This window comes from Pipra filicauda, unplaced genomic scaffold (genome assembly GCF_003945595.2).
Source record: "Pipra filicauda isolate LSUMZ 115617 unplaced genomic scaffold, ASM394559v2 scaffold49_size4853605_pilon, whole genome shotgun sequence".
NCBI classification, from domain to species: Eukaryota; Metazoa; Chordata; class Aves; order Passeriformes; family Pipridae; genus Pipra; species Pipra filicauda.
Window position 1 is genome coordinate 633791 of NW_024104642.1, and position 14046 is coordinate 647836.

Here is a 14046-nt window from a genome sequence, read left to right on the forward strand (position 1 = left end):
GTATCTTCTCTTTTCAGCAACCATTCAAAAAATGATTCCTCCAAATTTTGGCCAAAGCAGAATATCACAGTGTTGTGATCTTCAAGCATCCGAACTACAAATGCCCTGTGTGCACACCAAGCCTGCACTCAACAAGCTGTGCTCATCCTGGGAACTTTATTTCCCAGGTTTCACCCTCCAGTTTTTACTATGGGAGTGGAACAGTAACAGGAGTACCAGGAAAAAAACCCAAACTAACCCTCTCATAATGATTCTCTTATCTCCAGATAAATATGTGTATTATTTAGAAGAAAATGCTGTAAAAGGTGAATATCATGCACATCCTGCTTAAACAAGTCAATTGCTCCAGAATCCAAAAATATTTCATATAAAAAATTAGGGAGCATATGGAAATTTTGAAGTCATAAGTTTCATAAACAGTATCTTCCCAAAAAATAAATAGGTGGAAGCTACATTTAGTGTCCACTAATTTTCAAAGTAGTCTCTAACTTTACGAATCAAAGAATACGCGGAGTTGGAGGGGACTCACAAGGATCATTGAGTCCAACTTTTAGAATTACTTTAACATCACATGAACAACACTCTGACAGATGGACAAACAACAGAACAATTAAGAGCCTACAGCCCAGAAAATTCTTAATATCCTTGATGCATTTGGCTAGAAAACGGTGACTAGTGATTTATAAAGTGGCAACATTATAAATATGAACCATGACAGCAAAATGTCTCTCCATGAACTAACTGAAGCCTGGTTCAACAATGTGTAGAAAGTGAAGACAAAGATTAAGAAGATGCAGATATTTGTAAGTGACTTTCCTTCCCTCCTTCCATTCCCACTCTAGGAAAGTATATGTCCTTGCTAAAAAGTAGGGGTACAGTAGCAGTAGCTGAGAAAAGGGCAAGCGAAAACAGAAAGACTGCCCTCCTAAAACAACATTCAGCTTCGTAGAAGTAACGTTACAGTAAAAAAACCAAAACTATCCTGAAATGCCTAATGCTTGTCTCTCCCCAGTCAGTTCCAAACAAAAAGAAACTTTTAAAATTCAGGTAGTTGCATGTTAAATATTAAAAATATCATAATGAAATTAATGGACCTGAAAGTGTTCATCACCTTTGAAACCTCTCGCCTACTTGTATCTCTTTCCATGACCTTGTAAGGCAAATGCAAGGCAGGAAGGCTTATAAATTTGGCAACTGCTTTAGGCAAGCCCAAATTTAAATTTCAAGACACCTAAAGACAACTAATCCTGTGGTAAAGGGAGCTTATAGTCCATCAGAAACTACACCATGAAACACTAGGCTCAAGTCTAGACACAAACTTAAATGTACCTTTGTGCTGTATGTGTTTGGTGAAAACCAGCCATGTTTTAACTTTTGGTGCTAATTCAATACTTTCTAAAAACACTCAATTCATGTAAAACATAAAAAGAGACACATTTGGTAAAGTGATTAGTTCAGACTCCAGGAGCAGACAAAAGACAGAGTGAAGAGAAGAGTCCAGAGACTGAAGTATAAAATTACAGATAAGTACCAAATACACTCAGCAATTTCTTAGCAGAAAACGTCATAAGGATTTTAAACAGATGACATTTGCAGTAGTTAGACTGACAGAACAGATGTACTAAAACCCATTAAAAAAGCTGAAATCTCCAAGACTTGTCACGGTTTGTTAGGGACACGATTTGCACATCTGCAAAATGAGCTCAACAATGTCTCTTCTCTGAGAAACAAAAGTGCATTTTGAGAAAGAAAATAAAACATATTTATTTACACTGTAAAAACGTGAGGGATTTGTTATAGTCTACTTCATAATTACCTGCATTTTGAAACTGAGTAGAAAAACATATATAAATAATAAATGGTTCTTTAAAAATTATTGCCTTCAAATTCTAGTTTCAGTAGCAGTCATAATAACGCGATAAAGACAATACTACTGCCACAACACTTGAGATAGCTTCAAAACTACAGGTTGTCTGGAATAGCTGCAAATTTGATGATGATTCATTTAGCTGTTTATCTTTCCTTGTGGATTTAGCAATATTCAGGAGCTCACCATATGGACATCTTTCAGAAGAAAATTATTTAGAGTTACAAGTTACATGCAAATATTGCTGTAAAAACTGACTAACATGACTGGGAGGAGACAGCAGCAGGGTCCACTTTGCTCCCAGCCACACTACTTTACCCTGAAGCAGTCTGACAAACACCCAAGTAGATGAAGCCTGACTGCAACAAAAGAGACGAAGTCAGGGCAGACAAAAAGAAACACAAGACAGTCACTCCTGAATCCCCCCAAACCCTTAAAAACAGAATTAAGAATGGCCTAGGAAGCTGCTGAACCTACATTTGCTGGCCTAACTCCTTGTAAAGCAACAGGGAAGAAGGGACTCTCACTGAAGCCAGCTGTCCCAAAAGGACTATATAACACCTTCTCTCAATTTGGACAGTATCTCTAGTTTCTTCAGACGGGGCAGTTGTCTGTAACTGCTGTAGGCAACGAGGATTTGAGTTTACACTTGAGTGATTAATTTCCTTCCAAGCCTGTGATTTATTTTCCACTGCACACGTTTACTACTTTTGGTCCTTTACTGCCTTTTTCCAACTGCCTGTAATAATGTATCTACATATGCTGAAAAATCAAGAGTTGATTACAATTAAATGGAGGCTAGGAGAGCCTTACTAGCAGGTCTTATTTTAATGGAGAAACAAGAACCAGTGAAAAAAAGAATAGAACTTTCCGCCTGGCAGAGTTGTGGCTTCCCCTCTGGCAGCCCAAGTTTGCTGGCTTTCCAGTGATATTGGAAAGCTCAGATGTTTCCAGCTTGAATTATGAGACAGTCTCAAGTGAGCAGCAGCAGCCACCCACAATTAATATTATGCTTCTCTCTCAGAACACAAACAAAAGCATACTGGGAGGCAAACCCAGCTTTTCCTCAGTATTACGCTATTTTCCAAAACAGAAAGATATAGTGTTTCAGTCTAGCTCTAAATTTCTTTACTTTTTTATTCATCTAGATTTTGGTTTTACAATTCTCTTATCAAGCAGCAGTAATAGGAAAGATGAATATAAACTTTGATGAACACCGTAATCACTTCACAAACTATAAAGGTAAGAGAATACAGTCTGGACACCAAAAGCAAACAAGACATTTGGAAAACACATTATCAGTCTAAGGATTTTTTAATGGGTATATATTCACATCGCTGATTATTCAAGCAATTACAGAATATGACATTCAGATCTCAGGTTTCTTTAACTAAAATATATTCCAATTGTTTGCTTTTATCAGCAAAAGTAAATTTCAGGGGATTAAGTTTCAAAACTTCGAGATAATTAAAGCTGTCTTGCTCTTCTTGCAACTACAAACATCACCTTTCAGAAATATAATCTATGCTGAATCTTGAAAGTTGAGATCACTTGAAAAACAACTCACATTTTGATATAATGACACCACAATTAAAAGACTTTCTGATATAAGACTGAATTGGTCTCTGGATTAAATTTACCTAGCAGCAATTTCTAAAGATGCTGTATGTAGTTGCAAACACATTGAAACTAATATCTCATCCAGGAATCAGTCTTGCAAATACTCCCTCCAGACTACTGTACTAGTTTCCAAAAACCACAGAGTAGGGCACTAGTCCTTAATCCCTACAGACTATGTACAGCCCTTAAATTAATCAATGCATCCTCACTTTATACTGCTGCTCTCTAGAGTAGTTTACAATTATATGCGCGGTAAATACAGACACACATTATATCTGTAGATCAGCTACTGACATATCAACTGCTCGATGGTATTTTCTTGAATACCTGAATTTAGTGAAATTGCAGTGCAAAAAAGCCAAAATATCACAGAAGGAATTTCTTTAAAAAGTATAAAACAAGTCTTCTGTACTTCAGTTTTTCACAGTCTAATGGATTTGCCTCTCTTGCTTTATATGCTATTAATTTTGCTAACTGAGCTTCATAATAAACCAAAAATGTTGTCACCTGGCTGGGGAGAGTGGCTCTGAAATACAAAGTGTTGCATATCAAAAGACGGTGCTAGAATGCCAATACTAATTTTCAAGTTCATTTCTATGGTTCATGCCTGAAGAAAGTCTTCAAAGAGAGGAAAAAAGCGACATTTCTAACCTCACAGTCCCAGAGGGTCAAGAATGCTTCATTCTTTTAAAAAGTGAGTTTCAATATAAAGAGTACTCTAACTAGAGTACTCTTGGAGAACTCTAGCTTCTCTGTAAGGTGTACAGTGCTCAGCAGGATATAAATAAATCCCTACTCTGAGAAGAAGATACGTCTGCACTCACTCATAGCTCCACAAAGGAAAGGTATTTGCTGCTTCTTGAAGAAAAAAGCCCCACAGTGTTTTGTTGGCCCCATTGAGAAAAAAATTCAGAAACCACTTGGTATATCTTTGAGATTCCAAAAGCAAAATTATGAAATGGGTCATTCTTTTGCTTTTTCCTTTCATTTTTACGGACTTAGATGATTGAACGCAAGTCGTTAAACACTTAACAGATAACCATATAGTTCCTCGCTGGGTGGTATCACTTCTTCAGCAGATCAGCCTATATAATTATTGGTTTAATAGAGTTTTTGGTGAATCTACTATCACAGCAGACATCACATTCTAGAAACAAAGGTGCCATTTGGAATCCACTGATAGGCCCCCATACATTTTGTGTAGGAAGCCTCCAGACAACTTTATGGCCCCAGCAATAGAGAAAGGAGATATAGGGAGTTCTACTTTGTTTTATTTTTCCTTTTTTGATAAATGGAAGATAGAAATAATATCTTTTGGCTATTAAAGTAGTTAAAGCACATATTTAATTTTAGCTATTCTGGCTCTAGGCTCTGGAGTTCTCTGCAGCAATGTTGAGTTCTGGCAAACTTTGTGCTGAGATCTTTATAGGAATATTTACATGGGAATGTAATAGCTGGCTGCTGCCCTAGGACTAAAGCCTACAGACGAGGACTTTATGCTTTTAAGTGCAAAGAAAAAAAAATTATTTTACAGATAAGCACGTGTTCAAATATCCAAAATATTTTCTCTGCCTTGCATAGCTTCTTTATACTGCTGCCATATGGTACCAAGAATTTTCCATCTTAATATCTGGAGACTATTTTATAACAGGAACTCCTAGATAATTTGGTAGTTTCTTAATAAGCAGGATAAATAAAGTTTATTATTATTTAAAATTAAGACATCAAACCAATTATTTCTTCCTTGCTAAGTTCACTACAAAAAAGCCCATGGAAAAATACGTATGACATAGATTACTATATATTCAGTGACCAGCTGTTTTAAATTTGGATATTAAGTAATTCACTCTTTTCTGTGTGCAAGAGCTGAATGATTTAATAAATTCCCATATGCCCCAACATGTGCCAGCTATACTAGGTTATCGAAAACCCAGCTGCTGTTATGATAATAGTTGGCAATGCTAAAACTATGGAAGAGAATAATGAATCAGCTTCAAGTCAACTAAGACATAAACCGACACAGTTTCACTTAAGATACATGGGAATACAATATATTTATTAATTAAAATCTAGTGCCAAGAATCTATGGGCATTGTTCATGGTGGAAAATTAATGCAAATCAGGCTGTATGAAGACAAGCAGCTCCATTTTCATCAGCTGTCCTAGATGCACGGGAATGTCCTGTAAATTACACATATAGTTTGCAAAACAGATTCTATTGTGTCACAGTTCGCTTTTCTTTCTTACATATCATATTACATTACATATTACATGATGTGTTTTACATAGCTAGACTTCTAGATTTTGCAATAATAATAAAATGGTTATGAAAATGATAATGACAAATTGATTGGTTTATGTACAAGTATTTTAACATGATCTAAGAGACAAAGGTACAACACCACTGTCCTTAAGTCATTGAACAGGCATACAAACAAAGGAAGTAAAAAGAGATGAAGTAGCCAAACAAGGTGACAGAAATAATTCTATCTCCACACACATAATTTTTTGACAATCAGTGCAGAAATATCCTTCAAAATATGTCACTATTAACATTTTAAAAACTAAGAAAAAATTTCCTTGGATATTAAATTATTACTTGTAGTTACAAAAGCTTTGCAGGTGGATGCAACTTTCAACTTCAGGCCAGCACAGTAAACACATTAATGATACATTTTATTTCTCGCAATTAGCTCAGTTGCTAAGAGAAATAATTTTGAAATTATCCTACAATTAATCAGTCCCATAAGCAAGATTGGAGTATTATTATATTGAAGTAAATTTACATAAGATATAGAACATAAAATACTTATTAAAACAAACAAACACAAAACCAACCCATTTACATTTGCTGGAACTGGAACATCTCCAGTGCACAAAGTATAAAATGCTCAAAAGCCACATTAAAGACAACTTCAATAACTCCAAGAGATCTATATATAGTATTTTCGGTATAAAAAATTATTTAAGAATGTATTATTTGAAAAAGATTAGGAATATATTGACAAATTAAAAGCATGTCATGCAGAGATTTAAGACGCTTATAAAAGCTCAAGTAAAGGGGCAAACCACATCAAGCGGCTTACAGAAAACTCGAAGACTTTGAAAGCTTAAAGAACCTCATTCTTTTTCATACCTTAATTATGAAGTTGCAAATAACTGTTTTCAGCCACATGTTCTTGACATTGCAACAAACCCAACACTGTTATTTTTGTCAAATATTAGTCGACTTACTTTTCTTTAAGGAAATCCACTACTTGTTTGAAGTCTGCCACGCAGTATTCTCTCTTCATGTCCATGAGCACACTGTCAGAGGCTGACTGGACTGGTATGTGCAGAAAAGCATACACCCTTGGATGATTGAGAATCTTTGCCATTTCCTAAGAGTTATTAAAAAAAAAAAAAAGAAAAAGAAGCTTTAAAGTATTAGGAAAACAATAAAAAAAACCCCTTTAAATTATATGGGGTAAGTATTAGTAGTAATGCTTCTGAAACCCAAACAATACTGAATTGCAATAGCCCGGTTTGGAACAGTAGAGACAGGTGAAAATATTTTAAAGCAATTTTGTTTTAAAAGAAAGTAAGAAGAAAGAGATGAGATTGAATTTCCTTTAAGATAGGGATCACATTCCCTATGTAGCACTGATTATGCAATTAAAAGAAAATTTAAGAGGCAAACTATTGTGAAAATTAGTGCTTTCAGACAGCGGTTGTTTTCAGCCTCAGAAGACGGCAAGGGTTAGTTGCTTTCTTGCCAGAGTGAAATAACTTCTTAGATACCAATATGAGAATGTCTCTAATTGGAGTACCCTTAAAGGATACTTGGCCATTTGGTAATTAAGGTACACCTTGTCATTTGCAAAGCTGCTCCAGTACTGGTCTGAAATGTTACCTCTGTTATTTCAGAGAAGACTCCAATAATTAAAAGTGCTTGGCTATAAAATGAATAGGATTAATCAGGGGCAGCTTAAAAGAAGAGTGACGGCTTCAAAAGAGACACAGGATGCTACACATTTTGTATAAATGCAAAAGGTCGGAAAGAAAAAAAAAAAGTAAAGGTAAAGTGCAACCAAACCTCCAAATCAAAGCCAAACTAAACCCCCAACTGAGGCTTAGCAGGGTGAAGGAACGTGAGATGGTGAATAGAATATGGCAGTTGCATTTCTTTAATTATTATTATTTACACAATTAAGGACATACAGTCAACCAAGAAAGTTCAAATATTTTTAAAAGTTGATACAAACCAGAATCTAGACTGTGTGCAATATGGTACCATATAGCCTTTAATCTTTATCCTGCAAGAAATAAGTGAACTTGGATAAAGAACCGTAATACATGCACAACCAGGTTTTCACTTCAGGTTTTCCCTTTTTCCCTGTGCTGTGATCATATAGGAGAAGGCCTGGGACTGGGCACTGCGCTGCCTGCTCTTCTGCCATGTGCATTCTGCACACTCCAGTCAGGCTCACTCAGACCATTTCTCCTTTTTTCTTTGTTAGCATATATTCTGTCTGACAACACATACTGCTGCCAGATTTAGTTATTAGATGCAACTATTTGCAAATTCTTTCCAATCATTAATCAGCAATATTAGTTGTGCACCTAGATTTTCTCTCTCTATTTCTACAAGGTTGGCCTAGATTGTTCAAAGAGAAGGCAAACATCCTCATGTCTGTTAAAGTTCAGGAATACACCTTTTAAAAGCACTGATTTTTAGACCAAGAATTAAAAACGCTCTCTCAACACTCACCTTTCATCTGACAAACACATGTGTACAAACCCCAAACTCTATCAAATCACTTCTGAAAGCAGTTTTGAAAGTTTCTGTCTAAGATCCTATTACATAAATGTCTAAGAGAAGTGGTTACATTGTTCAGCTATTCTATCTCAGGCATGTAAGCTCGACATTACAGTAACAGCTATACTGATAATGGATGGCACACAATTTGATTCACAGAAAGGCTAAGTGCAGTGAACTTGGCTCTCACTGGAAGCTGGAGGCAGCTGGTTTCATGAAAAAAAGAGTAAAGAAAAGGCTACCATGCATGCAGACAAATTTTATATGCCCACTTCAAATGGAACAACTTGCCTATGCCCTTAATAATTTCAGATGTTCAGCTAGAATGTATTTTCAAAAATGAATGGCATAGAAGAAGTTCTGTAAAATAAAGCAACAAAATTCAGAAAACTTTTATATTTTTTTAAGCTTTAGAAAATCCTGTAAATGTAATTTGTATGAAGCATCCCAGTAGTTATCTGATTTTTTTGCTTATCAGTAACAAAATATATTTCTAAAATACGAGAAATAGCAAAAGGGATGAAACCTGAACTATGGACCACAAGCCTACTATTATGCTTATCTCTTAGTTCCAAGTACTTAATTTAATCCTCAAAAACACAGCTATAAGAAACTAATAAAAGTCAAGTTTCATAACATGTTTCTGAATCTGCCAAGTTCTTAAAAATAACTCACCCTACAACACAGAAAAAGAACTTAATTCTTCGCAACTCCTCTCAAGTTTTGCATCTTCTGATTAACAGCCTCTTCAAAACATGATTATTTTGTAAATTCTTTTTGAAAGTAATAAATGATTTATTAGAATTTCTAGATCCAAAAGTGTTATTTTTCCAGCTTTTGTAAGGCCAAAAATCATTTCATAGAAAAAAAAGTACCAATTCACTGTGTCTGTTTGGGATAGAAATATCACATTTAAAAAAAAACTACGTTGTTTTACCACAAAGTTTTGATTTTTAAAGTCACAAGTGTGGAAATTCTCTAGTTACATGAAAAGGTCAGCTTCATTTCTCTTCTTCGCCCTAAAAATGAAAATTTTGCTGCGAAATATGAAGAGTGAAAATCAAATTCTAAAATCTCAAAAGTGTTTTCCTATCCAGAGGATTATAAAAATGCCCCCACCAAATCCCAAACCCACTAGTTGCTTATCTTACAGTGACATGCAGAATCCTGCTGGTCTCACATTTGATCTCCTTCAGGGGGATGTGGCCAAGAGGGAGTTTATACTTCCTCTGCAAGGAACTAAACCGATAGTGTTCAGCAGCCATAGCTAAACAAGACTAATCAGAACTGCTTCTTCTAGTTATCCCCCATGTGAAAAAAAACAAAACCCACATCTTCTGCAATCACTGCTCTCGATTACTTTCAAGACTAAGAACACAACTGTTGTCATTTAAAGTAATTTCCCTTGGTTCTGTACTAATGGGACACAAAATGCCTGGCATTAATTAACTGAACTTTCCAACTGTCACTACAGGTCCCTGTATGCAGTGACAGCCACAAATGTAAGCTCAGAAACATTACTGACTATTCCACTGCATCATTTTGGTGTAAAAAGATGCACATCAGTCCCCCAATATCAAAAAACTCGCATCCTTCAGAAAGTAAATTTCTTGTCTTATGTATCAGAAATGCACATACAACACACACATTATGTATCTGGGAACCCTAATACTATCTAGCTGCTTGTACTTCCAACTAAGAATATTCTGTGAACTGTGAAAGAGATGTAGCAGGTGGTGTTGCAGGGACATCTCATCCCACCCACAGCACTGAAAGGTTTCAGCTATGTTTTAGATACTCAAATCTTCTAGTGATGAGGAGGTTGCAAACAACTCCACTGTGAACTCCATTCTTTTCTTATTTTCTGTATCTAAAGCTAAAATATGCTGCACGTGCTTTGAATCAAAGGTCCTACTGATGTCCCAGCAGGTACTTGAGGACTGTAACAATTAACTTTGTGAATTTAGCAGAACACAAATTATTAACACAAACCAAACACAAGACAGAAATACCTCACGACCCACTGTTTCATTGTCATTCACTTTTAGGTACCACTGATGGTCTTAAATTTACCTTTTAAAATCAGAAACTCAGAGTGAGGCATTCAGAAGGAAATAGAATAATGAACTAAACAAAAGCTTTGCATGATTACATCAGAAATCCAGAGAAATCAATCTTTCAAACTTTGCAGTGTTCAGATATAAATATCATATTTTAACTTGAAGCTTTAAGGCAAGTTTGTTCCAGTCTTACCTTTTATTCTCCCTACACCTAAAATGACACTGAAGTTCTTTACCATATAGGTTTGATTAAATTACAGTTACTATGCACTGAACAGTCATACTTAGTTAATGCAGTCCATACCACAGATTGCACATAGAATACTATATTTCATCACTTAATAAAACTATTAGTTAATATCATAAAGAGTATTTGAAGGACATCAGGGGCTAATGCATAACTGTACTTCACAGTATCTCAACATTCTAAGCTTAACATCTGTTTCCTGGTCTTTTTTATAAATATATATATTCTTTTTTTACAAAGTGCTTTGCATTACTAGATATAATGACATATTTCAGTTAGAAGAAAAAATGCAATATAGAATTTTATTTCCATCTGGAAACAATAAATGAAAAACTTTCTGAAATTATATGACTGTGAAAGAAAATTTCTGTCTTTCATCATGACTGAAAAGCTTATTGCCTTTTCTCCCTCTTCCCTAGAATCTGATAATACGTCTGTGAACGAAGGGACACAGCACACAAAAATGACATTTCGTGTAGGAATGAAAAGGTCAAAGAGTAGCACAATTTGTTTAAACCAGACTCTACAAAACACAGGAATAATCTACATTTGGAATCTAACAATGTATGTGAAACATCCTTTAGGATACTGATCACATAGGAAATTATTTTTTTCCAGTTTTTAGCAGCTGGAGTATATCAGAACACAAGGCACATTACCAGAATTATTTCTATCTAGTCAGTATATTTTATCCTAGCAATTACAGTACACAAATTTAACCACCTAACCAGAAAATCACTTCTCCTCTTTGTAATGACACCACGTGCAAGCACAGAGAACCACAGAGACAATAAACATCAGTTTCTGTGCATCTTCATGTCAGTACCAGCAAGCTGTTCAGTCAGTGATTCTTCCCCCATACCTAAAGTAGGCAAAAATCCAGTATTTGAATTCTGCCTCGTGTTTGAGTCATGATAATGTGAATAACTTGCTTCCTAGCAAAAGGATTTTGTCCTCTGCCAGCAGTGAAGTCCAAAGAAACACTCGTCCATATGGAAACATGACAAAATGGCACTCCCTCAAAACTTCATCCCCTTGTGGCAGATGCTAGTTTGGGATATGTCATGAGGGGTGTCTGTTGACTGTTTTTTTTTTCAGAAGCCGAGTGGTGCCACCACCAGCACAGTCTGGATGAAAATCAAGTGGTTGTGGCCCATTTTATAAATTCCTCTGCTGCAGTGCAGCTCACGAACAGATGTGATCTTGTGATGCAGGCACGGGAACGATGACACAGTATGATCGAGTCTGGAAAGCCCATAACACGCTCCTGTTTAAACTAATGAACAGGGAACTCTCCCCCCCACTTCCCAGCCCCCTGTGAGTAATGGGGCTGTAAAAACTTAAGAACGTGTGGGATGTATAACCACAAACCTCCCCAAGGACACCGGCTGGAAGGCAACGCCTCTCCCTCATCTGTGTATGAAACGGGGGAGATGTAATGAAGCTGCATGATGGGCAAGCTTAGTGGCAACCCCTACCTCATGTAATATGACATGACAAACTCAGGTCTTTATCCTATCATTAGGATAAAGGCAAGTCACACTGGAGCAGTCAGAAGCCCACGCAATTCTAACCAATGTAATTTGAAACTCAAAATCAAATCTTTGGGTTGCCAGATGGAGGGCAAAAATCTGTTTTGTCATATGGGAAAAATGCCTTCTACATTACCAAACAGAAAACTGGTATTAGCTCAGGCCACCCTTAGAAGTGGATATAAACCAGACTGCAAGCTGTGACTTGCTGATAGGAAAACTAGCCATGAGAGCCATATGCTCAGCCCTAGCTGTTCCCAGCTGTTCTCCTATGTGCGGGATCTCTCTGCTGCTTCCAACCTCAGAAAGCAAACAACCACAGTTAGCTAAGCAATTTTTTCTCCCTCATAGCTACATACTAAGCCTCATCTCTTAAAAAACGAAACCAAGCCATACAAAAAAAAAATAAAATCTAATATGCTTTCAAAAGCTTGCCACATCTTCCTTTATTAAAAATGAGGACAGGCTAACTCAAGTTCTTGCACAAAAAGTGATATTCAGATAGTATCACAATACAATAATTGTATTTCACAGTCCAAAGGTTCACTTGAAGTTTGTTGCTTCTCTTCTCGTGAGTCAGTGTACAAACAAGGAAACACACAGCACCTGATTTTTAAACACAAAACCATCAAGAACTCTCCTACTTTGTTAACAGGTACATACATTTCTCTTCAAGATTATACATGGTATACCCAAGAATAAAAAGAGACTCCTTGCAGAGTACCCTTTTTTTGCATTTATCTGATAAAAATGGTGACTCCCAGTACAGATTAAACGCGAGTTACTGGAACTCTTCATAATAAGCAAGTTCATATCCCTGTCACAACATGATTCCAATATTAAAGTAGGACTGACTTTACATTGGGTAAAATGTTAAGCATCAGCATCTGCATTGGTTAGATTGCTTATTACTCAGTCTGTAGTGAGCCCTGAGCCCAAGCACATCTGAGTCTCTGCATCATCAAAACACAGCTGGTTCAGTGACACATTCAGCATTAATACCGCACTAATTTCCGCAAGGTATTGCACACCTTCAGTTCCCACAGGAACTGATGGAAGTTGTGTGGCTGGAAACATGCAGTAAAATGGTTCAGTGCTTTCAAAGATGAGAACTGTTATTGTTGCTGCTGCACCCATCATTACAATCCTAAAGAGATCTTTATGAAGCTTCAGAGTGCAGTTTGTCCAGTTTCAATAAATTGATTCACTTTAAGATAAAATGTACATTTAATTAATGGCTAGAGTGATGGTTTAATGACTTAAAGCCAGCCAACCAAATACTAATTCCTTGTGAAATGATTAATTCTGATGTGCAAGAAAATACACACTTTTTCATTTTCTCTATGGTGCTCTCTAATTTCTCATCATTAAGCACTCCTCATATTAAATATTTTTTTCCAGAAGTAAATTAATACTCCTCTTTGCAGTATGTATTAGAAACACATATTGTGAAGTTCCCTAAAAAGGTGATTTATTGCAATAACACACTGCTACTTTAAATAACTCTCTGTCTCAATCATACTTTATGCTAATAAAATCTTGAAAATAATTAAAGCATAGAGAGGCACACACAATAGGCGAGTAGGACTGTCACACTAACTTTTTGTCTTCAGAAAGCTGGATGAGTGGAATGCTCATCCACATGCTAGTTTCATCCACACTACGCATTTGTTCACCACCTCAAACATGAGAATCCCATAGGATAGAAAAGAATTGATGGTTCCTGCTCAGAAGGAAGTCATAGAATGAATGGCACACCCCTACAGAATTCAGCTGTACTGAGACAAAGCAGTGCCAGGAAGCCTCTCTCTTGTTTCTCTCTATTTCTAAAAAGCAAGTAGAACACCTAAAATAGCATCTGCTTTAGCAGTTTCCAGTGGAAGAAAAATAGTGGAAGGTTTTAATCAGAACTTAAACCTTTA

General features: G+C 36.2%; 1 protein-coding gene across 1 annotated transcript in view; it reads right to left on the reverse strand.

Annotated features, from left to right (window-relative positions):
- Window positions 1-14046, reverse strand: part of CDKAL1 (CDK5 regulatory subunit associated protein 1 like 1) — a 415564-nt gene that overhangs the window by 143565 nt on the left and 257953 nt on the right. Inside the window, exon 11 of the mRNA XM_027748305.2 lies at window positions 6722-6867. Within this exon, the coding sequence (XP_027604106.1) occupies window positions 6722-6867 (146 nt within the window). The remainder of the gene's footprint in view (window positions 1-6721; window positions 6868-14046) is intronic.